Genomic DNA, 25908 nt, shown 5'->3' on the forward strand with positions numbered 1-25908 from the left:
ATGAAAGAATATATAGAGACTAATTCAACTAACTCCCTAGACTTTAGAACTTGGCAGAATTGACTCTTTAGGAAACGAAGTCCAGGATCTTCATTCTTCCATCAGTACTAGGCGTCTCAAACGCCTAGGATAAGTCCCCTAGGCATATTCAGGGAATATGGATCCTTGCTTTGATTAGGTAAAAGGAGGATCTGCACTGTCAAAAACATTTGGAATAATCATCATTTGTCAAATAGAGCAATTGCCACAACTTAAACCAACAATCTCCTTAATTTGTGGCTTGCCCTTTGAATCATGATGATAATGCCATAAGGTCCGTGGCGAATGAACTGTCCTTCCGGTATAAATGTTGAATAAGTTTTAAACTAGTGGGGATTATATGTGCCGAAAGATATATCATATATGTGCTGTTAAATATCAATAAAGTCAAATATTAATCTACAATGTGTACATACTACAACAAAACATTGGTGGAAAAGGGTAAGAAACAAGTTGAAATCACCTAGAACCCAAATGTATTGGGATTTTACATATCAAGAGAGAAGGAAAAGGAACAAGGGACATGTCAACTTAAATTTGCAGTTTCATATGGTGATGATAACTTCAATACACAAATAAATCCCAAGTCTCCTATCCTGCCATGTCGTCTTCCTCTAGTGGTCTTGCTTGTGACCTTTGAAAACTTTCTGTGAGATTGAATTGCTCTATCAAAAGCCAGACATGCGTAAGAAACTCCCCACCTTTTCTGAGTTGTTGAGCATGATTATTTCCTCGACAAAGAGTTGCAACATAAGCTAGGTTCTCCACCCAAAACTTACTCAATATCTCCCACTTTCCATCCAGTTGACTCAGTTTTTTTGCAAGTAGAACTGCTATGGGACACACAGAGTCAGTCAACAAGTAAACGTCTACACTATCGCTTGAAGCTTCATATTCTGAGATCAACATTGCACAAGCATCCGCTTTAGGCAGTCTAGGGAGCTTTTTCTCTTGAAAAAAATTCTTAATGGATTCGCAAGTGTTTTCAAAACAGACTATTGCATTTCCTGTTGATAATACGAAAGGACACATCACAAGAATATACATCATATAATCTGAAACATCCTTGCTCACATCCCGGCTTAAATTATTGTTAGGTTCGTTCGCACCACTGTCTGTGTAAAGGCAGAGATCTGTGGCAATGTGCCAGATGACAATCCTTTGGTAAATTTCCACATTTTGAGTTTCATCTGTTATGTAATTGTTGTACTCTTCGGAAAACCCATTGCTGTTGGAACTTAATTTTTCCCGGAATGTGTTGTACACCAAGTCCTTCAACTCAGCAGAGACCTGCTTATGAGTCCTATACAAAAGGATCTCCAGTTCTCCATTTATTTTTAGCAACATTTGATTGAAGACCAACTCTCTCAAGTTAGCAAAGGGTTTTGGGGTACCATGGCCATCCTGATCAAACTTATCTTTGAGGCACAAGCTAAGCAGATTGAGTTGAGCCATTGAATTAGACCACCTTTGTTTACTAGTCAGTTTTGCACAACAGTTTCTTATGGGAGCAAATAGTGTCTGAAGGTGTTTCATTTTCTCAAAATCTGGCCAAGGCCAATCGGAGTTACTTAGTAAAATGACAGCATATATCTCTGTAAGAATAGCTCCAACCAATAATAAGTAAGTGATAATCAAATCTATCTGTAGGTGCTTGTGCCTTTCTTTTAAAAGAAAAAGCACAAACACAAAAAGAATGGACGTAAAAGAGAAGGAACGGAAGATGAAACCCCAAGCCGTGAAAAAAAAAGGAGCCTTGGTGTAGAATACATCATAAGCATATCCAAGTTCAACCTCAATCGTCTTCCAGGCGGCTTGAGAATCAAGAAAAATGGTGCTATTGTGAAAAAGAATACGATAAGAAATGATGACCTTCTGATTCAGGAAGAGACATCTATAAATTTTAAACAGCCGAAATGCATCTTTTTGTATGTCCTCTCCAGTATAGTTGACATCACGAGTTGCAATTAGCCGACGAATAACTAAATGCTTCTTAACCTTATCTGTGATTTTATCAAGAACTTTATGTCGCCGCCCTGGCCTTATAAAGCTCGGATCATAATTTGCTAATCGCATGACCCATGTCCTTTCAGCAAACTTGATAAACCCACGAAGAAACATCAGAATAGTAAGAAAAGACAGCCAATTGGCCTTCCAAGACACGAGAAAGATGTAGAGTGCCACTCCGAATTGAACAACCAGTCCAAGCAAGTGCCTTAACCACAATTCATTGTCTTGTACTGCGTAAGCTGTAATTGTGTCCCGGTCGCCAAGGTGCAACAATAGAAACGATGCCCAGAATGCCGTGAGCTCATTTTGTGACTGGGAATCATTGCAAGCACAAGAATTTCCTTGATCATTGGAGATGACACCAAGTGCAACAGTTGCCACTGAATCAGCACTTAGGTACGAAAACCAGAGGACCATCCTGATCCAAGTTTTAGTACTATATCTTCTACGACTTCCCAAGTGAAGAAGAGATAGCTGCAAGGTGAAACTGACAAGAACCAAAACTCGTAACTCCCAATTATTCCATAATTTCCGCACAGGCCCTGGGAACACTTGAATAAGCTTTCGTGTCTCCAAGAAAACCCAACTGTTAAAAACTTTACCAGAATTTAAACAAAAACAAAATTATTATATGTTGGCAAGATTAGCATATGCCTCATCATCAAGGTAATCAAATACTGAAACGGTACATAATTTTTACTGAAATAATTAAGGTTTTCTAATACTGAGTATATACAATTATGCTTCATTAAAGTTTTAATGATATCTTGTGGCAGGCGCTTGGACTTGGAGAACCCTGCATACTTTGAAAAATAGCTAGGTGCGCGAAGAAAGAACAACTAACACCCACAAGCATTAACAAAAATTTGAAAAATAAATATCTTGAGGCAGACAAATCACTCCCAAAATGGTAGTATAATTAGTAGGAGTATTATTTCTAGGGCTAATTATAACTTACTCACCTGTGATTTGGCCGAAATTTAAATTGCCTATCTATGGTTTGAAATTTGGCAATTTACTCACATGAGGTTAGTTCAGTTAAAGTTCCATTACCTACCTCTATTAAAAATTGGGCTAAATATGTATTTTTGCTCTATTTTATGTCTCTCTCCTCTCAAAACATAAAAAAATATAAAAGAATAAGAGAAAACAAGATCAAAAAGTAAGAGTTTTGTAAAAATTATGAACAAACATTACTACCATCATAGAAGCTTATGTTAAGAATCATCTCCAGCAAAAATAAATTCCTTCATCCATTTCTAAGCAACCAACGAAGCCATAGCATCTAAAGCTTAAATCAAACCAAAAAATACCCACCCACACACAAAAAAAAAAAAAATCATAATTTGGTTTGATTATGAATTAAAGAAGATGTTTGGTGGGGGTGGTGGAAGACTGGCGGTGTTGGAGGTCTTGGGTAGTGGTAAACAGTGAGAATTATCAATGTGTTTGTTTTTAAAGCTTGCGTACTGGTTTCAAGATTCTTCACAGTATTTTATAGTGGTTGAGTTATACTTGCAATCATACAAAAATAATGCAAAACAAATTAAACTGGGTGTTATGAGTAGTGATTGAAAAGTGTTGCTGCAAGTTGATGCCTTGATGGAGAACATCCATAGAAGCTTGAAATTTTTTTTTTTTTTGGGGTATTTATTGGTTTGATTTAAGCTTTAGATGGTATGGCTTCCTTGGTTGCTAAGAAATGGATGAAGGAATTTATTTTTGCTGGAGATGCTATCTATTCAGTCTGTTTGAGCTAAATTATATAATTATAAGGATTTGTCATCTCAAATATCAAATTAATAATTATGCCAGTGTTTGCTTACAGTCTAATTCGCTGCTTGTTTGTATGAACTTGCTGAACTGATTGTATTATCTCTGTTAGTCTGAATAAATTTTCACTCATATATGTTCATCAAAGAATAAACTTGTTCTTCATTTAATTTTGTTCTTTATATATAGCTAATATGAATCTATACAAGCATATCCATATATTCTTGAAATAATTATATTATATGTAATTTTTTGTTGACATACCTGTTAGCAGCATCCTTCGTCTTCTTGGTGCAAATCTAACTTTTTTGGACAAAAGCTCTGTGGACGAGAGTGAAGTATGAATCTTTTTTTCTTTCCTGAATCAATGTGAATTTTGAATCGTTTGCATTGCTCAATGATTTATTCAACTTGCAGCCCACCTTTTTCACTCGGTGAGGTCTTTGTATAGATAAAGAACACGTGGCAATTAAATGATCTCATGGTTAAAAAAAAAAAGCCAACTCAAACTATCTTTATTTCTGCAATCTTCAAACTATCCCTCTACTCTCTGAAACATCACCACCGCCGGACCCATTCTCTCCTTTGTTTTTTTTTACAAACTCATCATCGTTTCAAACTTCATCACTTATGAACTTGAGCTTTTCAAAGGAATCAACAAAAAGAACCCTTTTTTTTTTTTACTATAAGAATGCAGGTATAAAGGTTTAATACCACTTTAAAAAACTGAAGACTTGTTATAATCACAGCCAGAAAATTTCACAGAAATTCAACCCATTTGGCTAACTTTTACTGTCAAAATATGAAAATGAATGATGAAATCTTTAACCATTTCACCATTTTGCATCCTAAGAAGCAAAAATACCCAAGCAGCAGTATATTGGGTTCTAAAAAAAATCATTCCCTGCCATAGTGTTCATCTAGTTTGAAAAACAGAGTGTAAAGAAAGGTAGTAGCCAAATCAATCTCCTGGCTTCCGTATGGATTTCATTTATAAGGATAATTACAAGCATTTGAAAAATAAAGTGAACGCTTACCCTCAATCCAGTCAAGCCACTCCACGAAGTATCGTGCTGCCACCGAGATTCTGCCGGAAGCCTTCCTAACCACTCATACTTGCTGTCGCTAATGTCAATTTGTTGCAGCATCCTCTTTTTGAATCACAAATGATTTAATAGGGTTCATTCGATATATTTTGGTCCACTAATGTCACATTCACAGTGTAATATTGGTAGAGGTTTAATAAAATTACATTTTTCTAATGATATTACTTATTCAAGTCTTGCATTTCTTTCTCAAAAAAAAAAATTTGTCTTGCATTTTTTTTTTTCTAATATGAGTGATAGACTTACTTATATACTTCCTCTTTAGGTAATTCAAAAAATATAGATGATGACCTGTTTGAAAGGAATATTAAAAATAAATTCCAAGCACATATTACATTATTTATAAAATATCTCACATTATATAATACTAATTGAATGCATTATCTTTCCTTGCAAAATAAAATTTTTTAAATACTTTTTAAATAACAAATATAAATAGTTTAATTTTAAAAATCTAACATACTATATAAACTATACTTTATCAGAAAATAATCATATCATTTTAAGAAAATAATCATATCATTTTAAGAAAGTTTGGGAATAACACTTATAAAAATCTAATCTACTATTTTCAATTTTTCATTTAATAAAAAGACAAATCGTCAAAGCACATCATACGGATCTGCAACTAAAAACTATAAAATGCAAACACAAAATCACGACACAAGGCCGTACGTAAAGAACATGCATCCAAGCTTTGCTGGTACAAAATTGTATCTTGTAAATGCCATTAAGATTTTGACCAAACAGGAATCAGTAATCTTATCAGGATCATTTGTGATTAAACTAAAAATTCAAACAAAAATAATGGGGACTTATTTTACGGTCAGCAGACTTCAGTCATCAACTATTTACATCATAAATTATAATATTGACAATCCCTGATTTTTTAGAACACATAAATTTTCCCCTCTTTTTTTTTTTTTAAGAAAGAAACAGGGGGTGGGCTGTTTCAGCGAACGAGGTTATAATCCGGGAGGGTGTGGATGTCGATCAAGAGTAATATATATTTCACAATTAAAGTATTCATCAGTGTGAGTAGTTATGAAGATGCTGGGAAAAAGGATTTTTGTCTATAAGTAGAAGACTCAGAAACGAAGAAATCACCATCAAGGAGAAGGGCGTCTTCATTAAGTTTAAATTACAATACAATCCTCTGCGGGAAGAGTATTTTCCTCTAAGCCGTACAAAAAATACATAACGAATTTCGCTTTTCTCAAATCAATCCCTGGCGCTGCAAATCGGTATATGTCTTCTTATTGTAAATATTACCCTCTTTGTCTTCGTATTCTTCTTCAAGATCTGGGCGCCACTTGTTCACTCCTTGACGTTCTTGTATTTTCTTCCACAGGTCTTTTGCTTCCTGCATAAAGAATGCACATGCATACTAGTTATTATCAAGAAAAGAACATACCATTATTAGTGCTATTAGGAAAAATACTTCGCACGATCACATGCACTCATCAGCTCTTCACAGATTAGAAGCACAGTATTTTTGAGATGTGATAACTTTAAAACTAACTTCTTTTTTTGAAGATTTAGGATTCTAATCAATTTGTTTTGTTATAAAATGTTCTCCAGAAAACATTTTCAGAATTTTCGGGTGTCTGTTTCATTGTAAAACCTTGGTCAATCTGAAAATAATTTCAGTTGATTAGGAAAACACAGTTGTAAAGGGTGTAAAATGTTTTACAGCAATTTTTTTGTTAAACATTTTACAAACTGGCACTTTCTTATTCTACAGCAATACCACAACAAATGAACCACAATTCCATAGATGCCAATGATAAAGTTGATTTAGGATCATCACTAACAATAGAATTTAAACCACAAGCTTACAACAGGCATTCATTTGGCCATCCTTGTCTCAGCTGGGTTTCATTTATCCCATGGTTCTTTAAAGACAACCAGATTTTCAGACACCGTTATGAAATAACAACAGTTGGAAGATGTTGAGCAGATAAACTCATGCTAATCAGTGATACAGAAAAATTCATTGGAAAAAAAAAGCTCTAGAAAAGCATACCTCAATTGATGTGATTTCATTGAAGTTCTTGGTGTTTGGAATACCAAGGCAGCGCATCCCATGTTGATGGCGCCATTCCTTGAAATGCCGTTCAAAAGCCCTACGACCCCAGTAACTGTAGTTCCCACATATCTCGCACTTAAATTCCTGAAAAGAAATCAAAAACCTAAGCCATAAAAACCCCATAAAAGATATTGCCAATAATAGACACCAGTGCCTGATTAAGCCAACAACTCAAATCCCAGAGGAAAGGAGGACAAGAAACTACATATCATATTTTTATCACCATTATGCAACACACACTATGCAACACAATGCTGGTTAAAAGACATATGACATCAGTAGTAATCTCTTATTTTCCCATCTCAACAATAAAGAACAATAGTTCTTATTTCCACAAAGTTTTGCCCAAATTAAACAATAGAATCTTTCCAGTTAATTAAAGACATAATTGAAGAGCACTTTTCCTTTGTATCATCCCATGTACAAGGGTTGAGCCCTTTGGTGCTTTTCTTCATGAAATTTAATTACTTCTAAAACAAAAAATGCAGAGCACTGGAAGATACAGATGATATGATATACCATCTGAAAAAATTGTAACAGGAGAATAAATTTACAGTGTTTTGCTTGAAAGGCTCCTACAATTAGATCGGAAAAATACCTGACCAAGACCATGCAGCTTATACAGCCAATATGGTATAGGCTTCCCATCCCAACCCATTGGCAACTTAAGGGGATTGTAAATTTGCTGGTCGTCTTCATCACTTTCAGTGTCAGCTTGTGTTTCCTCCTGCACAATTAATCAAATCCAACCATGTAACATGAGAGCCAACACAAACTAGAAGATTCAAGCTATAACAAAAGTATACTCTAACCAACTCAAAGCATATTTCTGCACAAAGTGTGGAGATACAAATCTAGGTAAAACCAGATTTTGATAGGAAGCAAAACTATAAAAATAATGCATTTCTGGGTCAACAATCCCTGCATTACACACAATTTAATCTAAATGCATAGTTCAACAAGAAGGTAGAAACGTTCTCAGTTTTTATAAGGTTTTTTTTATAAAAAAAATAAAATTAGATAGTTAGAATGGGGTGGACAGTGGACAGCACAGAAGCAACTTATATTAGGCAGTCTCAAGATGCTAGGTAGCATATGTGTTTGCCCAGTCAGCCAACTAAGAGAAAAATTAGGTTCTGAAGAGGAACCTGCTCAAACTGTGATGAATTTAATATTCAAGTCTTCATGTTGCTTTTAAGGAATTTCATGCCCACCTCAAGTTTTTGTTAGGCCCAAGTTGTGGACTCATTTCAATATCTTGATAGATATACAGGAGGTTTTATTTAAGAGACAGAGCTGCAGTTAAGGGTATACACACGATGAGAGCAGAACCACCTTGGGGTGGTTCAAAACTTGAAACAAAATTAATATTGTATACAGCATGGATAGTTTACCCCATCAGCAGCTCCCAAACTAATCACACCATACTGGATGCATAACCCTTGCCGTAAATTTAATGTGTTGCATTATAGACACAAGATGCCACAGAACAGACACATTAAAGGTTTTAACTAAGTCTTTTCAAAATCAGGATTTGAACTTCTACCTTAAATGCTTGGAAAGACTGAAATAAAGGTCTATTTACTCACCTCCTCACGTTCTGCTTCAATTTCCTCATATGTCAAAGCCTGCTTCTTCACAATATTGTCTCTTGTTCGTGCAATTGTCTGTGGAAGATCACAAAAGAAAAAAAGAAAAAAATCACACATGTAGTTGTTAAAGAACTATACATTATAGTTAATATATATATATATATATATATATATAAGAACTTTTGCATGCATGTATCTAAATGCCCCCAAACATAAAAGAGTAATTCAATTATGCACAATGGGCACAAACATAAGGTAAGATTAGATGAGGATGGAACACAGGCTAACCTCATCCAGTAAGTCACACAATTTTTGCATTTTGGCTTCCATTAGGGCAATTTCTTTTGAATTCTCATCTTGTTGCAGAGCTGCAGCAGTCCCATTTTGTTGAAACACGCGTGAACCTTTGGCAAAATGTTTCTTGTCCAACTTCTCCAGTGGTGTGTTCTGCACAATAGGTATAAGGGGGATTGAAAACTAAGTCAAATTAAAAAATTGACATATGGATAAAGAAAGTTTAGAAGAAAGTGAGCTGAACATCATATAAAATCAGAATTCAGGAATCAAGGTCACTCCCAACCAGAAAGCTATAGCCCCTCCCATTATGATGGAAGATGCGGTTGTGGGCTCAAGACCCACTGGATGTGTGTGTAACTTACCAATAAAAAAATAAGGTCACTCCCAACCAAACAAGACTGTGCGTGAAGATGGATTCAGAACACAAATTATCCACCTTTTAAAAAGGCTAAAGAATAATGACTACTTATTGAAACTCTAATACTTGAAAATTGAACAATATTTTATTACCTTCCAAGGCCTCTCAACTCATAAGGTTAAGCAAGCAGTCATTCTAATCCTCTAGCCAATTTCATTCAATATCATCCCTATCAGAAAGAGCATATAATTACAGGATATCTAGTAGTTCCAACATACAACTATTGCATATTCAATTTAAAGCATGTTCACCATTAACAATAACATAATTTAAAGAAAAATAAAATGGTTTCCTCCCTAAACAGCAGATCCAAATTAATAGTAATCACAAAAACTAAAAGTCGGAAAAGGTGATAATAATTTTGAGAACTGACTAGGTATTTGACTAAAATTTAATTAGAAAGTAATGTACAGACAATAACATACATTCACATCCTAGAATTTTTGCTAACTAACACCTTATATCTTTTACTAGGGGGGAAATGATTCAAAATTACTTTTGTAAGGAAAAGCCTTTCTGCACGCTGCTGAACAGTGCCACCAGTCTTTAGTCCTAATGCAGCCAATGCCTGCCAGGCAACAATACAGAGATCAATTAAGGAAAATGGATCTAAAAAAGACAGCTGGAAACATGTATTTAACGTAAATACATTGAAACTTGTTAAAAGCAAGAATGAATTGATGGAAACATTTGAATCGAGGAAAGAAAAAGAAAAAAAAAAAAAAAGATTCTAACTAATTGGGGACACTTCTAATAAATTTCAATTTTCATTAAAAATTACTGAAATTGCATTGATTCATATTATCGCAATAAGCACCTCAAAAACCAGAGAAACAGATTCAGAAGCCTTAATGCGTGATATATTGAGAATATTTCCTTTTATCCTTGAAAGTTACCAACTCCATTCTGAGTGCATTTGAAAACTTCCAGCAAACATGATTAGGTAACACGTGGCAGAAAAATATGTTATGCCATAGGAGTCTGAAAGAAACTTTGACCAGATATTTGATAAGCATCTTCAAGACGTCATATTTCACCACATGGAAAAAATGAATACCCTTCCATGATCATGTTTACTTTTTACTCTCAAATTTAGTAACTCAGTTAAAATTAACAACAAACACTAGTCGAAAAAATAATAATAATAATTATTAACAATCAACATAAGCAGATGAGGATGTAAGAACTAAGAGCATTGACAGCAACAAGAACAACTGTGATTATAATTACAATATCAACAAATTAATTGGGTTCTTGAAAATGCTGTTCTCATGGATTTCAGTGTCCTCTACCTTTGCAGCTTGTAAGTTGTAGTTCCTTATCAGGTTTTTATTAATAATCGAAACTTTAGATTTTGTTTCTTATTGTTTTATTTTCTGAGTTGGGTCCTGTGTATTTCCCAACATCAAGAACAGAATTGATAGATCCTGAGTTTGAATCTTTGGAGCAACTTAAACATATGTTCTGGAGCCTTACAACTATAGATTTATAAATGAAAAAAAAAAAAAAAAAAAAAAAACTCCTTACCTCCTTTAACTTTTCAGGACCCACTTCCACCAACTCTTCAACTGTGCTGTAATAATCAAGATCAATTACAGTGTGCTGAGCAGGAACATATCCATTTTCTTGACCCATGTTCTCCCATCCTTCTATCGCATTATTTGCCCATTGGTCTTCAAATTCAGTCTCGACCTGCCACAAACCCCTCATACCTTAATTTTTATTGAGGGGAAAAAAAGCAACACATATAGAAGGTTCTAAATCTAAAAGATTAGGGTCCACAGTATTTTGATGGAATCTCGTTCACATTCCATATATATGCATTTAAGGATGAAGATGAAAATAGCATAAGTTAACTATGATAAATTGATTTTATGAATTAAAAATTACTTCCAATACATGAATTTTACACAGAACTTTAGAGCCTATCATGCTATTAATTTCTATAGAATAAATCAAAGGATGAAGCCGAGGATAATATAATTTAACTATAATAAATTGGTTAGTGGTTTCTGGAACTAAATGCCTTCTGACACACATGTATCTTACATAGCACTTTTAAAGCCCAATAAATAAATTATTTCCAATATAACCAATTACAATCTAGGCCTTCCAAGTTCCAACAGTCAAAAACATACCAAAGAACCTCTAATTCACACAGCTTAAAAGCAGTATTAGAAAGGAAAATACAACTCACACCCATATGGAATTAAACCCACGAATTCACAGTCCACCTTTCGTTTATGAGGCTAGGTTAAGCTACCTAGTCTAAATATTTTTGCCATTAATCATATTAATTTAGCACGTGCCTAATTAAAACTTTAAAAATGAGTCTCAATATTGTACTTATCAAAATAAAAAGGTCTCACTATTGCGTGAAAAATAGATCACATGAAGTGTGTTTGTGTACCTTTGAGAATATTCTATCAAGATCTTGCAAGGGCTCTGTCCGCTGGAAAAAATATATTAGATACTCCAATAGATTCTCCATGTATTCCTTGTATTGCCTGCAGAAAATCAAAATTGCAACACATTGAACCGTCATTTTTGTAAAATATTTATGTACTTGCACATATACACGTACATACGTGTGTGTGTGTGTGTGTAGGGATTTACTATCATTCCCACTTTCAAGTTAAGGATAGCAGCCTTCCCGTTTTTGTTTAGCCAAATATTCCCCACTTTCTCCATATAAGGTGTGGGCATTTTTATCCCCAACTATCAAAACCACCCTCACAACTCACACTACCCCACCCAAGTCACACCATGTCTAATCACGTCATACCATGTCTCCCTATTTGTCCCTTGTTTCCTCTCTATCTCACGATATGCAACTCGAAACTGCCCCAGGAGATCCTTAACCAGAGACTCATCCCACTTCTGCTCTCCCACTCCATGTAACTGACTAACTTCTTAAATTTACTCTCTCTCTCTCTCTCTCTCTCTCATATTTTCAAATGGGTACTCATTAACAGTCATAGGCATTTTGCTTTCTCTTGTTTGAAAATTTCAACTTCATCATCACCAGTGCCTGCCCTGGCACCTTGGCTACAGCCACCAACAAGGACATTCAGTCCTTCAACTGAGTCCACCATCCCTGATCTCTACAACAGCAAAGAGTGGATCAAGGCCGTCTCTATGATCTGATCTCACAAGGCTGCCTCTCCCTTAACTCAAAATCCTTGTGCATGAACATTCACAACCAGACTTCTCCTTGATTTTTGTGGGGAGGATGGTAAAACCCTACATAAATATAGATAAGATCAGACTGTACTTTACCTTGTTAATTTCAGTTTGTGGGGAATCTTATGTGGTTGTGAAAAAACATCTAGGTAAGTAGAGTACTCGGTAGAAGGGTCTCCAAATTTAGAATTAATGAACTGATTAAATAATTCATGCAAGTCTAGGTATCGCCCCATAGCTTCCTGAAAACAAAAACTCAAGTTATTACAAAAAGACAACTGAACAGTGGCAAATGGTACTTCATAAAAATACAAATAAGATTATCATTATTAAATGCCATAACCTGTTTGAGTTGAACAAATAATATCTACAACCCAAAGAAAAAAAAAAGGTGCTTATTCAACTTATAACACATACTTAAACTGCCCCTCCTAAAAAAAGGGAAAAACATTGCAGTAACATTTGCTTCAATACGAAGCAGTAGACACTGATGGTGATTAATATCACAAACTATAAATAGTGAGCAATATCTTAACGAATTTTTTTGGTGATGAGACAGCTCATAGCCTCATATCATAGCATTTATTTATTTTATTTTTTATTTTTTTACAACATAGCAATAGTAAACCATTGATTTTATATGCTACATAGCTCAATTTGGTTTTTTTGAAAAAGGGAATAAATTAAAAAATATATATATCCTTGACCAGTGAACACCACAAGAAGTTACCAACCAGTTAGCAAAAACTACAACCATTAGTCAGCAGGGTTAGGCCTGCGTAGGAGGCCAACCTAAGCTCAGACCAAGTGTAATTAACCTACAGAACTTAACCTTCAGATTTCAGACTGGACAAGCCACGCATGGCTTGTACAAATTTTACGAACTCAGGCTGGCTTGTTATTCTAGGTTGTATTGGTCCAATCTTTAGGGTTTTGAGCTAGCCTGTGGGCTACATTGGATTCAAGCTACAAAAGTAACCAATAATATGACTTACCATGAAATATTTGACCCTAAATCATCATCAGAAAACCACAATATCAAACATAAGTATAAATTTCGTCCTGTTCAGAGCCCACAACAGCCATAATATTATGTCCATCAAGGCATTAACCAAACCAGAATGCCAAACCCCATTCTGTTTTGTTCAATATTTTGACCAATTACAATCCATTCTAGCCATTTCAGTGTGTTTCAGGCTATTTTGGCCAGTGTAACTGTATACGCTATACGCTTTTCGGCCCCATGAAGTTTTGCATGGTTTATTTGTAATTTTATAAAATCTTAACATTTTGACAATTACCATCTTTAATATAATTCTCTTACAACTCAATTCCTACTATTTTTTCTTATCTTACCTTCATTTCATTTTGAGAATAATAATTTCCAAATGACGAAATATATAAAATGTGTTGTGTTAAAGCTCCATAATTCTTGTATATGGAAAAGTCTATTACTTTTTCTTTTTCTTTTTGATACGGAAAAGTCTATTACTTTGTCACATCAATACCAAGTATAAAACTTTATTTTGTGTTCATGTCATATTTATATCAATAATTCAAAAACAATAAGCCAGATTGCTCCAATGACAGCATTTTCCAGTTCAATGGATAAACCATAATGTTTTCTAGAACGGAATTTATAACTTTGATAGCAGACCCTACATAGCTATAAAATTAAGTTTGACATACTTCAAATAATAATAAACATAAGATGCATATATATCTAAAGAGTAAACAAGAAAAATACATATAAGTTAAATAATTGAATATTGAACTATTGGTTGCAGGGTTGGTCTTGGCAAACATGTTAGATTCAAGCTTTAGAAGCTCCAATTGAGGTATTTAACTCAGGCGAAACCCAGGCTTGAAAAACTCCAAGCAAAGCTCACACAGAGCCCAAGTTAAGTTGGGCTTGTGTTAGGCTAGCTTTCCCAAATTGCAAGCCCAACAAAACACTTCTTCAAATAGTTCAATATATTCTTCATATGATTGTGGTGTCAGGTTTGAATGAATGTATAAAGTTCTAAGAGACCAAAAAAAAAAAAAAAAGAGCAGTGTAATGCATTGGTTGTAATAACCGTCACGGGACAACAACGCTTAGAACTACAATTAAACATTTGGTTAGATATGCTGTGTATAAAGAAATAAAGAGCAAAAGGCACCTCTCCGCTGAACTCAATTTGCGGTTCCTCTTTAAGTAGTCCCTCAAACTCCTCATTAGCATCAACAACACGTGCAGCTGGATGCCTTCTATGGTATTCACGAATCTGCATATATGGTAATGATTAAAAATATTAACAAATAAGCAGTTCAACTAGTCAATTGTGAGAGCACAGTTTGGGACATGCACATAACAATATTATCTTTCTTCGTATATCCTATGTGTTCTGTAATAGCTCCATACATGGTTGTTTCGACGTGTGTTTAGACTTTAAAAAGGAGTAAGGACAAGTAGTAATCCTCCACTTGGTCCAAGGACCAAAGATAAATCTTTCTTGGTATATACAGAGATTTAAAAATGAATAGTAAATATGAATACACTATTAATTCGAGAGTTGAGACTAAATATCCATTTCGTGCATGTAGTTAAGTGAACCCTGGACATCTCTGATGGAAAATACCAGGAGGTGCCAATTGAGCTAAAACGCCCTTGGCATTACAATTATGCTGGTAATTTTGTTTTCCATTCCTCGAAATATAACGACATCAGTTGAGTAATTTATCAACCTTAGTTTTACATTTACTTAGAAACCATTAATGAATAGAGTATACCTCTTTCAATCTATCATAAAATGCACTAAACACATTTGTCCCTGCCGCGGTTTGGCCTCCAAGAGCTGCAATCTCGTCTTTCCTGGCATTATCTTTATCTTCATAAATCTCAACCTGAAAACAGAGCAAACTAAGCTTAATTCTTGTTTCAGCACCGAAACACTATACAAAATTAGACACGGATTTGCTTCCAAAAACGCTAACCGACTTTAGCTAAGCACGATACTATATAGCTATAGCAACTATTTGATTCAAAGTTTCACATTCAATTCATAGCAAACAAAGAGAGAATTGAACAAAGATAAGGAAATAGAGAGAGAGAGAGAGAATACGAGTTTATCGGTGGTGGAGATAATGTTATCGATCATGTTGCGAACGCGGTGGCTCTGAAAGAGACGGTCCTTGTTGGAAGTGGGCTCGTTCTGAAGGTCCTTCACTATCAGCCTCTCCAAACGCTCAACCTCCTCGTGAGCCGACCGAGTCACCTCCAGCAACGTCGACGACATCTTCTTCTTCTTCTTCTTCTCTCTCTCTCTCTCTGGACGATTAAGTTGAAATCAGAGTTAGGGTTTTTCTCTCTCTCCTCTTTCTGGGAGTGAACTGTGGATTTTTTTGTTATAGCTCCCAGTGCCACGTATATTTTTGTATTTGTATTATTTTGCTTTTTTTTGGGGTTAAAAGTTTAAACTTTTTTTTTTTTTTAAGAGAAAGATTGGGAATTAGTAGGCCATAAATGAATTGAGACTTTTTTTTTTTTTTTGGTGATAAATTTTATAATTGCAATTAAAGAGGAAGGATTTGAATGGTAATTGCTTATGTTTGAAACTTAAAAAAAAAAGGAAAAAAAAGAAAGAAGAAGGGGAGATATGCATAAATTGAGAATTAATAAGTTTATTATAAAACATTTTAGTTTTGTCAAAAAGCCAAAAGGCTTCCCACCCACGCGGTGTTTCCATATAAACAACAAAAGAGGATATAGATCTCGATTCAATCCTTACCAATGCATCAATACATTGATTTAGCCTCACGGTAAACATGCTCAATCCGCTTACTAGAGATATAGTTTTCAATGGGTTCTTACAATCAAACAATAGAGATTCTATTAATAAGTTTCCATTATCATTGCTCATCAAATGAACTACACTCAAAGCATACAACTCAACGATAAGGTTGTTTAAGCCAAGATCCTTAGTGAGAATTAATCCATCCCTAAGGGCCCAAAGTTTAGCAACGAAACTATTGGTAAACCCAGGAGATCTAGTGTAGCCTTTGACTTATTCACCATTATGATTTCGAATCAGAGCACCTCCTCCTGCTCTGCCAAGATTCCCCAATGTCGAGCCATCAAAGTTTAATTTGAACCACCCCTTTGGTGGCTTTTTTCACAACACAGGGACAATGGTTTTCAAAAAAGAAATCTTGGCATTCATACCAATGGAGAAGTATTATGCACTACTCTGTATACATTAGTAAATAAATTTTGGATCAAGAACTCCAATCCTGAAAATAAAGGAGTTCCCGTAATTTCCAATTGAGCTATTAAGGCTTTCTTTTTTTTTTCTTTTTTGATACCATGGATAACAAAGTTCAAGGATACAAAAGAAGCAAATAACAAGATTGTTGGAATAATCTAGCTATAATGTACAAGCATATTTTAGGCTACTAAAGCTTTATAAAAAAAAAAAAAAAAAAACATTTGATAGAATGGTCCTTGGAACAGTATTAATGGTAAAGTATATACCATGTTGTTGAAGATAATGGATATCCCTTAGCATTATTAGGGCTCTTAATTATAAAATAATTTAGTTGTTTGAGTAATTATGATTTGACTCCAAGGTAAGGGGGGTTGTTTTTTTTGTTTAGCCAGGGTTAAACTTCAATTTGGTGGTTTTGATAGTTGGGTCCTTCTACATGGGAGAGACTTAAGGTCCGCTTTTTTTGCGCATCTCACGTCCACGTTTTACGTTTTTTTTTTTTTTTTTTTTTTTTTTTTGCAAATAGGCCAATGTACAGTAATTTTAAAAGTGAACAGTAACCGAAAAATGATTTTTTATTGTTTTCAACAAAATAAGCAGTATCCAAAGGCACACTTAGTATTACTATTGTGGGGCTAGAGAATTCGTGGCCTAGGCCCACTCTACATTAGGGCCCAAGGCCTAAGCCAAGGAGAGCTATTGCCGATGACGCATAATGAAAGCCCAAAAAAGGCCAAGGATATGGCCGAGGACGATCTTATGCTCAGCACCTCGCAAAACGCCTGAAGAAAATGACAAACTCAGTACAGGGGCAGGACAAGGGAGAAAACTACCAACATCGTAGTACAGAATCCTGCATCTGACAGGCCCATACTCCAAACCATGCTATTTAACTTTTCCAACCATCCCCAATCACTCTAGGTATGGATTGACAGGATAGGTCTGCACCCCAGAAAGTAAAACTTACACGTGGACACTAAAAGGGAGGTGAACACTAGTATAAAAAGGAAAGAGAGCGAAGGGGAAAAGGATCCCCTGGGGGAAGGGGAAAATCCTACAAAAAGGAGAAAGGGAAGGATACTGTGCTCCTCGGACGTCCGAGGACTTAAACCCTACAATCTGCAACAATGGAAGGTTGAGCTAGTCAAGCCAAGTCCACACATATATAAGCTTCCATAAAAAACCACGACTAAATCGTTGACCTGTGACGAAGGTCCTGCCTTTCAAGCCCACTCTCTACAAATCATATTGTTAAGGCCCTTTACACACGAGCCCAACGTCATTCTTGGGTCGTTAAATAATCGTGTCCTTACAACTATTTTGAGAGAGCCCTAAAAAAATATTATTATGAAGCATCCTTTAAGTGTGTAAGCACTTTGTAATATTTATCTTTATATAATGAAATTATCCCATGCTATATGTGGATCTAGACTATTGCCGAACCACATAAACATTGATTTGTTCTTTGGTTCTCTTTTGTTTGTTTTTTTGTTTTTTTTTTTTTTTTCTTCGATTGTTTGTTTGTAAGATTTCTCTAAAGTCATCAAATTTTCCCAATCAATCAATTATACGTGAGAGTGCTATTATAGGTCATTTGGGAGGAGAGAGGGAATAGACTTGTAGTAGGTTGCTCTACTTAAATTGATCATTTAGCATTTAATATTGAGAAGTTGCTAGTAAGAGTATCTCCAGCAGATTCTCTAAATTTATTTATTGTTTGGAGAATAAACAGAGGCTTTTACCTTCTAGTTACCAACTTTTTCAAATACATTTTCTAACGGATTCTCTATCCCATTCTCTATCTCATTTAAATATTATTTATTCATTCCTTGTTTATTCTTTTTTTAATCATCATTTATTCTTTTTTTAACAACTATATTTTTCAATGAGAAGTGTTATGTCCACGACATTTTATGCAATACTTTCACAACAAAATTTATGTGGAAAATTATTACTAGTTCTAATTTGAACCCACCACTGAAATTATTTTTTTACTCGCCAATATTAACTAATAACAATCTGTTACTTAAAATTTAATGTGAAAATATTGTGGTAGTATTTTTCAATTTGGATTTTTATTTTTTATATTATTTTTCTTTTTTTCATTTCATTTTCATCCATATGTTTCATTTCTTTTTTTCTTGTTTTTCTCCTCCGCACAAGTGTCCAGTGTCCTATCTGTATCCCCCCTTCTTTTATTTTCTTTTTCTCCTCAAGAACATTCCAGCAACCTCACATTTACTTCACATCAGAGAGAGAGAGAGAGAGAGAGAGAGAGAGAGAGAGAGAGAGAGAGAGAGAGAGTGCTGCATAGATAGAAGGCGAGTAGAGATTGAGGTCGCCGAAAGGACAAAGACGGTGGAGATCGGCGTTCACCATGCGACACTACCATGTCCGCCACCCCACCGCCGCTCATCCTCCTCCCCACCATCAGGCTGGGTCAGATTAGCTTGTTCTTTTTTTTCTTTTTCTTTTTCATATTTGCTTGTTCTGATTCAACTTTATTGTAAGAATTGGATTTTGTTTTGTGTTTGGATTATGTGAGCCGTTTTTTGAGAGTGAAGCAAAGAGACTGAGACAAAGAGATGAGAGGAGAGAGAACAAATTGTTTTTTATTCGGTTGTTTAATTTTTTTAAGGAAAAAAATTTCATTTGGAGTTGCTACAGTGTTCTTTAGATTAAGAGAACTACTGTAGCAACTCCAAAAAAAAATTGGAAAAGTTTTGTGTTTAGAGAACCGGTTGGAGTGTGAACAGTGAGTTTTTTTCTCCAAAAAATAGAGATAGAGTATCTATTGGAGATGCTCTAAGTGAGGGTAATTAATGCGAGGTGATGGTTATTCCCTTTACATGTACTACGTTATCTTTATTAGTATTAGGAGCTCATCTTATTTGGGCAATCTATAATAAAATTGCTTCCCAAATGAAATATTGGAAACTAATGTACCTAATGCACAATTGAAAGTTAATTGTATGAAATAATAATGGGTTTTGCCATTGGCCAGGTCTTGGACATATTATCTCATTGACGATATAAATTCGATATTTTTGTAATTAAACTGTAAGATAATATGAATAGTATTACTCATTTTATAATTTTTTTTAAACAACTGCTTTCCGGAAAGTAATAAAAAGAAATTATACGAGTACAAATTCCAAAACATTTTCTCTACTCAAAGTACAAATTCTAATTCATTCAAAGTGCATGAATTTCATTATACATTCGTACGTTAGACAAAAAAATTTCTTCAAATTAGTTATAATAAGACTACCAAAAAAAAAAAAAAACCAAAATCCTTCTAAGATCACGATAAAAACACATTATTGATAAGAGCCTAACATTACTAGAGCTGTTGAATAAATTTTGCTAACAAAAACCATGCAAATAAATACTCAAAATATTTACACTAACAAAACAAAGTTGTATATATTCACAATATTATGGTATCTCAACTAAGTTATGTTAAGTATCTACCAAATAAATAGGCAAAGTCTTTAACCCACACCCAATTGCAGTGACAATAAAACCCAAACAATTACCTTAGATGTAAATTTGTTGAGAGAGAGGAGTAGTGACAAAGAGAGGCACTGTGGTGTGAGAAGTGTGGGTGTTATGGATGAGTGAGCAACGTGGAGTGTTAGAGGCACTAAGGAGTGTTAGTGTTTCAGTTTTCTACTAAGTGATCTACGTGTGTCATCTTTATACCAACATTAATCGAGTCTTATAGACTCGGGTTTTGAAAAAGTAAACCCGAGTCTATAAGACTCGAGATCTACGTGGCATTAAAACTTCCATATCCACAAATGGAACTCATATCTTTGAGTCTTGATTTTTAGATAGAACTCGAGCCATTAAAACTCAAGATGTTACTTTGCAGCATCATTTCGAACACATGTCAACTTATTATATTTTTTCTGTCAATAACGCTAGCTTGCAAATTACCTCGGAGTGCTGCCTACCCACTCGTTTATAGTCGGGATTTGCTGTGACATCCACTATGGCAATATGATAAACATAGCCAATAGTCAATGGCCACATAAACCGAGTTATCAGCAAAATGAAGTCATGTGCAAATCATATGATACTCAATTATGATGCGTCAATCAACGATTGGCTTTCACAGCCCAAAAGCACGGTCTATAACTCTATTCGCGAAACACCTAATTAAATACTCAGGTCCCTGTTCTCTATGCGCTTTCTCTGTACTTGAAAAAGCCATTGAAGAAGCAAAGAGAGCTTTGATTTTCCATCAATGTGGAAGCTCAAGGAGTCTATGTTGGGAAATGATGATGAAGAGGGATCAAGAGAGGGCTTCTTGGATGAAGAAGCAGATGGGTTTTTTTCTCTCTCTCCTATGCAGGTACTGTTTGAATATATATATATATGAATTCCCACAATTTTTAATTTCAAGCACTTGGGTTTTTGTTAATTTTCGGTTTTATAAAACTATACTCGTCCTGGGTTTTGATTTTGCAGAGAATTTATGCTTTTGCCGCGTTTTTTGTCGCTGGTCTAGCTTGTATGATCCTGGTACAAGCATTTGTTCACTCTTATTTATTTATTTATTGTTTTTTTAATAATAAATTGTTGAATAAATGTGTGTTTATGCAATGTTGTGTGTAGAATTTAATTGGGTATTATGAATTTTTTTAATACTATGAGTAATACGCATTGGAATGTAGGATGGTGTTGGGTTAGTGTTTTTTTAAAGTTTGTGGCCTTATACCGGAGTGAATGGCAAGAGAGGATCCTTATTGCTGGCCCCCAAAGTAGTTGGGGTTAAGTTTTGTTTGAGTTTTATTGCTTTTTTAAAGCAATAATTGGCAGTGGTCTTAGGTTGTCAAAGCTAGGAAAGTAATCTTGATTTGCTAATCAAGTGGACAGAGTGATGTAATGGAAATTAATTAGTGATTACAAGGCCCTTATACTGGTGGCAAGGTTGGTTGCGAAGCACTCATAGCGGTGGGGCATTGGAAAAATCATGTAGTGATATAAGAATTTTCATGGATGCAAGTTGGTGATTTGTGATCATTTTTTTCGCCATCTGAGGTTAATGATTTTTCATAATTTTTTTGATAAGTAAGAAAAAAGATTTTATTAACAGAACTCAAAAAAGAGGCACAACCCAAGTATGCTGGAAGTATACATGAGATAAACCCAAAGTCATCTAAAACTGAATGATTGAAGAAACTTGAGCATATTGGAAAAAGAATGACCACTCAAGGCTGGCTGTCATCCAATCATACATAGAACATAAGAGGATTGTTTTCAGCTCTAGAATGGATTGCCCATTCCCTTCAAACATACAAGCATTTCCTTCTCTCTAAATTATTCACTCCACACTATGCACAAAGGAATCACATTCCAAATATTAACATTTCACTGTCATCAAAATCACCCCTTACAACAATTTGATAAAGCCGAAAACTTTTAAATTTGAGTTGTATGATGGTTTTCATACATTGATATGTTAAGTTTGTGCCCATTAAAGTTCTAATTTGTTTTGAAAAAGGTAGACAAATACTAAAAAAACATTAGTAGAAGTTGTAAAAACATGTCAATTAAGGAGGACACGAAGAGTATGACTTTAGATAGAATAGAATGACGGTAAAGAATACATGTGGCTGACCATGATTAGTCTATTGAGGATCTATAGCCGACCCCAAAATTTTGAAATTAAGGCTTTATTGTTGTTGGTCCGCATTTTGCAATAGAGAACTTTCTTAATTTAGGAAGATTGCAGGAAATTTATAGCCCAGTCACTAAGTGTCAACATATAAATGTAACTGTTCTACCCTTACAATATATTCTTATCATTCTCCTTCTTTTGCAGTCACTTATTGTTTTTGCCAAACCCATCAAATTTTCCGTACTGTTCACATTTGGCAACCTGTTGGCAGTTGGAAGGTAGGTTAACTGATAATGGATTCAAGCAATGAGTTTTTAATATTATGTACTTGGTAACAAAATTGGGCAGACTATGAAGACCAAGATATCCTTTGAGGTTTACTTGTCATTTGATTTTAAATTTCCCTTTCTCTTTTAAAGAAAATGGATTGACAGTTTTTACTTTTGGATATTTTTGTTGAGAAGAATAACTTTTATGCTTTTATTTGTGGTGGGGGGGGGGGGGGAGAGTGACCAACTTCCTTGATCTTGAATTCATCACATTTGTTTAGCTTGTTTTCACCTATTGTTGTCCTATGGCAAAAGCTTGGGTTCTGATTAATGAAAATCAAATTAACCAGATTGTCTGACATATTTGTGTCTGTCCATGTCCAAAATTATCTACTTATCAAGTGCTGCTATTATGATATGCAGGGATGAACTTCAATTGGTTTAAATGTGTATATTAGTATTAAGTTTCAGTATTGATATACATAGCAACAATTTTCTAAAATTGTTGTTGGTTCACTTTAATTGTCCTTCCTTTGGTTTCATTTTTCCTAAGGTTTTTAATACTCTAAAATTGTGGTCCTGTTTGGCAGCACAGCCTTCCTCCTTGGACCTGTCCAACAAATGAGGATGATGTTTGATTCTTCTCGTGTCTATGCAACTGCTATTTACCTTGGATGTGTTGTTTTAGCTCTCATTTGTGCTCTCTGGGTAAGTTTGCGATGTTGATCCTATGAAAATGTAATTGAGGACTGTTAATTGAAATCAGCAGGCTTTAAAAGTTGATGGATCAGGGATTCTCAATAATCTTGGTAACATGAGGGATATTCCTTTGTTAAGATAGTACCAATCTTCAGGAGCATATGTGTCCTCACAGGATATTTTTTTTCAGAATTATTCTCACCTTTCCTATGTTTAACTTATGAGATGAGATAGGAAAGACTGGGTGTTCTTATTTGAATTGATTCTTATAGTGTGGTATCTGATGATGTGCCCTGACCATTTTCCTTAAGGCGGTGACTCCTTTTGCACATTTTTACCGGCAATCTCAACTTTGTTGAATGTGAAACCTTGATTTTTTGGTTTTTCAAACGCTCATTAGAGTGCTGAAATGGGTTGAAATTTTGAAATGACAAGCTTTGGAACAAACTGGTGAAATTTGTAACCCCACTTTTCGTTGCTTTCACGTCAACATTGCCTCCCCTCATTTGCCTCATGCCCTTGCTTTGTGCAGTGCAAGAATTTCCATCATGTATCAATAATATTTTCCCTGCTTTAAAATTTATTGAGATGCTGGAAAGGGTCTAATTCTTAGAAAGCCTCAGATTCTGACTTAAAAGGTTAAATTACAAGCCCCCTAAGTTCTTTGCAACAAATGTGCCATGCCCTCCCCTGGTCTGTGTTCATGCTGCATCTTATTAAAAAATAGTCAAAGAAGTCTTAAGCTTGCAAAACACTTTGCCATTATTTTCATGTTCATGATATGATTTATTAAGGTACAAGAAGTGATTATTCCTTCTCACTATTTCTTTTCATCTTGCAGATCCATAACAAGATTTTAACAATAATTGCAATCATAAGTGAGTTATGCGCCCTTATTTGGTGAGTTTTCCTTTCACAATCACCTCTCTCTACCTTAGTTTTGTGCCCAAGGAGAGGGAGATCAGCACTTTCCTCTCTACCTTAGTTCACTTGTTAACAGTCTTCATAATTTGTGTCTTATATTTTACATGCTCTATAACCAATTCTCTAGCAAGATCTTTAATATAGCTTCACTACTCTTGACTTTGTAAGACCTAGCTAACTTTTCATGATGGTTTTGATAGACACTGAGCATATTAGTGATGAGCTGTTTCAGGTACAGTCTGAGTTATATTCCTTTTGCTCGGAGAATGGTCTCTGGATTGATGATGCGTTTATGTGACACTGAGCTTTAGAAGTTGAAGTTGATCTTTTGAGAGAGTTGAAATTTTGGGATGCGAATTTTTTCTTTGCTCTGTTATTATTGATGTTTGAGTGAGTTACCTGCAAAAAAAGAAAAAAGAAAAAAGAAAAAAAAAAAGGTTTTGAAATGCCACAACCGGATTTAGGTTGGTCTTTTTAGGGCTGTGATTGTTGTAGGAAAAGATAATTGTACATTTCTTAGCTGCTGCTTCCCATTCCCTTTGTTGTCTTTTGTTTTGCTTTACTTTCTTTTGGTTAAGAGTTTGCAAAAATTTCTCTAGCATAATTGCATTTTTTTTTTAAGGTTGAGTTATTTATTTATTATTTATGTATGGTTTGGGATTTTTAATCAGACACTGGTCACCACCTGAGGGAGAAATCATTTATAAAAAAAAAAAAAAAAAAAAACCAATAATTTTCTTTTAAAAAAGAAGAAGAAAGAGGATATAAAGAAAAGAGCAGGCCAGTGCTATAGAAAGCCTAACTGTATTGGAGTTTTCTATAAAAATGGACAATTTTAAGTAAGCCCATCTCTTTTAAGGTCTGTTTGGATACTGCTTATTGTTGAAAACTGAAAATACTGTAGCAAAATAATTTTTAAATGTATAAATAATGTCGTAGGACTCAGTTTTAAAGTTATATTTGCTGAAAAAAATACTTGTGAGTTCCGTAAACAGTACATGAGACCTACTAAGAAAATGCACCTGTTGGAAAACGCGCAAAACACTTTCCAAACTCACACTTAGTAACCGTTTGGATTCAGATTATAACGTTTGCGTTTGTGTTTTTTTTTTTTTTTTTTTTTTTTTTTTTTCAAGAAATTTTTTAGCAAAATAAATGGTATCCAAAGACACCCTTAATAAGAAGAAAGCTGCTGAATTTGTTCAAGGCAACAAGGAAGCCCTAAAACTTGTCTCCTCCCCCAAAATCATTGACAAAAATCATTTAAGCTGCCTGTGATTGTTTCTGGGACCGCGAAAAACAGAAGTCAATGAAACTAATTTTTTGTGATCAATGTAAATCAAAGTAAAAATGATTGCGGAAAATGTTTTCTACCATTTCCTTCTGCCCTCACCCTCACGGTCCCTAAATTCCTTTGTGCAACCTATATTACCACTAGCATGCTTATAAGAAATATTCAAGATTTTCGAGCAAGCAAAATGGCAAGAAATTTTTTTTGAACCATTTTCAAATACTCAATTAAATACAAAAACAAGGGTTTTTTTTTTTTTTTTCCAATCCCATAAAAAAACTGATTTTTTCCACAAAAAAGCTTCCTTGCATCTCAGCCCAAATCATAGTGGGCTTTCTTATC

At 34.6% G+C, this 25908-nt stretch overlaps 3 protein-coding genes across 6 annotated transcripts; 1 reads left to right on the forward strand and 2 right to left on the reverse strand.

Annotated features, from left to right (window-relative positions):
• Window positions 1–392: 392 nt before the first annotated feature.
• Window positions 393–5034, reverse strand: LOC115960280. 4 transcript variants are annotated; one of them, XM_031079080.1, is made up of 3 exons: window positions 4860–5034; window positions 4087–4143; window positions 393–2645 (listed from the first exon to the last, which is right to left on the reverse strand). In XM_031079080.1, the coding sequence occupies exons 2-3, from the start codon at window positions 4097–4099 to the stop codon at window positions 631–633; spliced, it is 2028 nt and encodes a 675-aa protein (XP_030934940.1). In that variant the 5' UTR covers window positions 4100–4143; window positions 4860–5034; the 3' UTR covers window positions 393–630. The 4 variants fall into 4 exon arrangements, with proteins under 4 accessions (XP_030934940.1, XP_030934939.1, XP_030934941.1 ...); XM_031079079.1 differs by having other exon boundaries at window positions 4087–4181; XM_031079081.1 differs by having other exon boundaries at window positions 393–2591; window positions 4087–5034.
• Window positions 5035–5915: 881 nt separating this feature from the next.
• Window positions 5916–15907, reverse strand: LOC115960382 (splicing factor SF3a60 homolog). The gene is made up of 12 exons (XM_031079257.1): window positions 15612–15907; window positions 15280–15393; window positions 14670–14774; window positions 12604–12749; window positions 11735–11831; window positions 10852–11016; window positions 9821–9892; window positions 8898–9056; window positions 8607–8684; window positions 7616–7744; window positions 6955–7101; window positions 5916–6291 (listed from the first exon to the last, which is right to left on the reverse strand). The coding sequence occupies exons 1-12, from the start codon at window positions 15783–15785 to the stop codon at window positions 6145–6147; spliced, it is 1533 nt and encodes a 510-aa protein (XP_030935117.1). The 5' UTR covers window positions 15786–15907; the 3' UTR covers window positions 5916–6144.
• Window positions 15908–20708: 4801 nt separating this feature from the next.
• Window positions 20709–24873, forward strand: LOC115959393 (vesicle transport protein SFT2B). The gene is made up of 6 exons (XM_031077755.1): window positions 20709–21114; window positions 21231–21284; window positions 22588–22661; window positions 23243–23360; window positions 24193–24251; window positions 24508–24873. The coding sequence occupies exons 1-6, from the start codon at window positions 21007–21009 to the stop codon at window positions 24584–24586; spliced, it is 492 nt and encodes a 163-aa protein (XP_030933615.1). The 5' UTR covers window positions 20709–21006; the 3' UTR covers window positions 24587–24873.
• The last annotated feature ends 1035 nt before the right edge of the window (window positions 24874–25908 follow it).

Source organism: Quercus lobata, chromosome 9, assembly GCF_001633185.2.
Source record: "Quercus lobata isolate SW786 chromosome 9, ValleyOak3.0 Primary Assembly, whole genome shotgun sequence".
Classification (NCBI taxonomy): domain Eukaryota; kingdom Viridiplantae; phylum Streptophyta; class Magnoliopsida; order Fagales; family Fagaceae; genus Quercus; species Quercus lobata.